Genomic DNA, 1,263 nt, shown 5'->3' on the forward strand with positions numbered 1-1,263 from the left:
CCGCCCCGCCCCCTCGACCAGATTCGATTTGGAAAAAGCCGGAACAAAGTCCCAAAGTTGCTGCGCTCGAGGAGCCGCCTGGCTGCAGCACCCACGCGCCCGGGGCTGGCAAGCCGCCGAGCTCAGGTGAGCACATGCCACTCACGCTTGTTCGGGACACCTGAGGACACGCACAACGGGCATCCCAGTGCCCTTTGCTGATCGCACCGCCGCGGCCGCCAAGCCTGCAGGAACACCGCGGGGAACCAGCCGGTGCTCACCTGGTCTCCGCTGCCGCTGCCGCCAGCGCCCGTACACGCGCCGCACTCCCACGTGGTCCGCGGCGCCAGGTCCCTGGCGCACACACCCTAAGGTGCGCTCACCCCTGAGCAGCTCGCGGCCACAAAACCCGCCTGGGACAGGGGCTAGCGGGGAAGCAGGACGACAGCTCCAGGTTCTTGGAGTCTCTGCCCCATCTTTCCCTTTCCTTCCAGGGCTTAGCCCTGGGGTCGCACGACCCCACTTCCTGCCTCACAAATGTATGTGTGTGGGGGTCAGTGGGGGGTGGGGTGTCAGAGGAAGCACCTAGGTCTCCCATTACCTATGGCCCACCCCCGCCAACCCCAACAGTCAGACCAGAGGGGCGTCAGTGAAGAAGGCAGCCTCTAGGACAGGGTGTTCCCTGCCTTGCTCCCCTGAACCCCGGGGGGTAAAATAAGTGGTATGAGTGTGGGTGGATTTTTCTGCCTGCCTGTGTGAAGGTCTCCATGCTTGTGTGTGGCCCAGTGGCCCCCCACCCTGCCCACCCCCGTGTCTGGCACCCTGTGCCTAGCATCCATGCCAGGGCTCTGCCAGGCACTGGGAGTTGGTGCCAGTACCTGGCTGCAGGCTTGATGATGAGAGGAGTAGGTGCAGCCCTCGGCAGACGGCTCCCTGCTTCCCGTGGGCCTCCAGGCCATGCTCAGTGCCTCATCCCTGTCCTCCCAAGGCCCTGGGAGGCTGCGGACTCCCTGTCACACCTCCTAGTCCTGTTGCTCATTCTCTCTTAGGTGCCCAGGCTCTGCCAGGGTTTCAGGGCGATGCCTCCTCCAGTGCCCTCTCTGCCACCAGACACAGCCCCCTGGTGGGCCAGGGAAATCTCAGGGGGGTGCTGGGAGCCAGACCCACCTAAAGGGAGAGGCTCTGGGTGGAGGACCAATTTGCCCCAAGTCACTCCTGTGCCTCCACCTATCCATCCTCCTAAGGACGGATGACAGGCAAGCCCTGGCCCTGGGAGGCAGGACT

General features: G+C 64.4%; 1 protein-coding gene across 1 annotated transcript in view; it reads right to left on the reverse strand.

Moving 5' to 3' along the window:
* The window catches only part of HSD11B2 (hydroxysteroid 11-beta dehydrogenase 2), an 11,201-nt gene extending 10,263 nt beyond the window's left edge, over nucleotides 1-938 (reverse strand). Inside the window, exons 1-2 of the mRNA XM_017852192.1 lie at nucleotides 858-938; nucleotides 146-333 (exon numbers count right to left, since the gene is read on the reverse strand). Coding sequence (XP_017707681.1) covers nucleotides 146-333; nucleotides 858-938 — 269 coding nt within the window. The remainder of the gene's footprint in view (nucleotides 1-145; nucleotides 334-857) is intronic.
* Between the last annotated feature and the right edge of the window lie 325 nt (nucleotides 939-1,263).

Source organism: Rhinopithecus bieti, unplaced genomic scaffold (assembly GCF_001698545.2).
Source record: "Rhinopithecus bieti isolate Rb0 unplaced genomic scaffold, ASM169854v2 scaffold_34281, whole genome shotgun sequence".
NCBI lineage: Eukaryota > Metazoa > Chordata > Mammalia > Primates > Cercopithecidae > Rhinopithecus > Rhinopithecus bieti.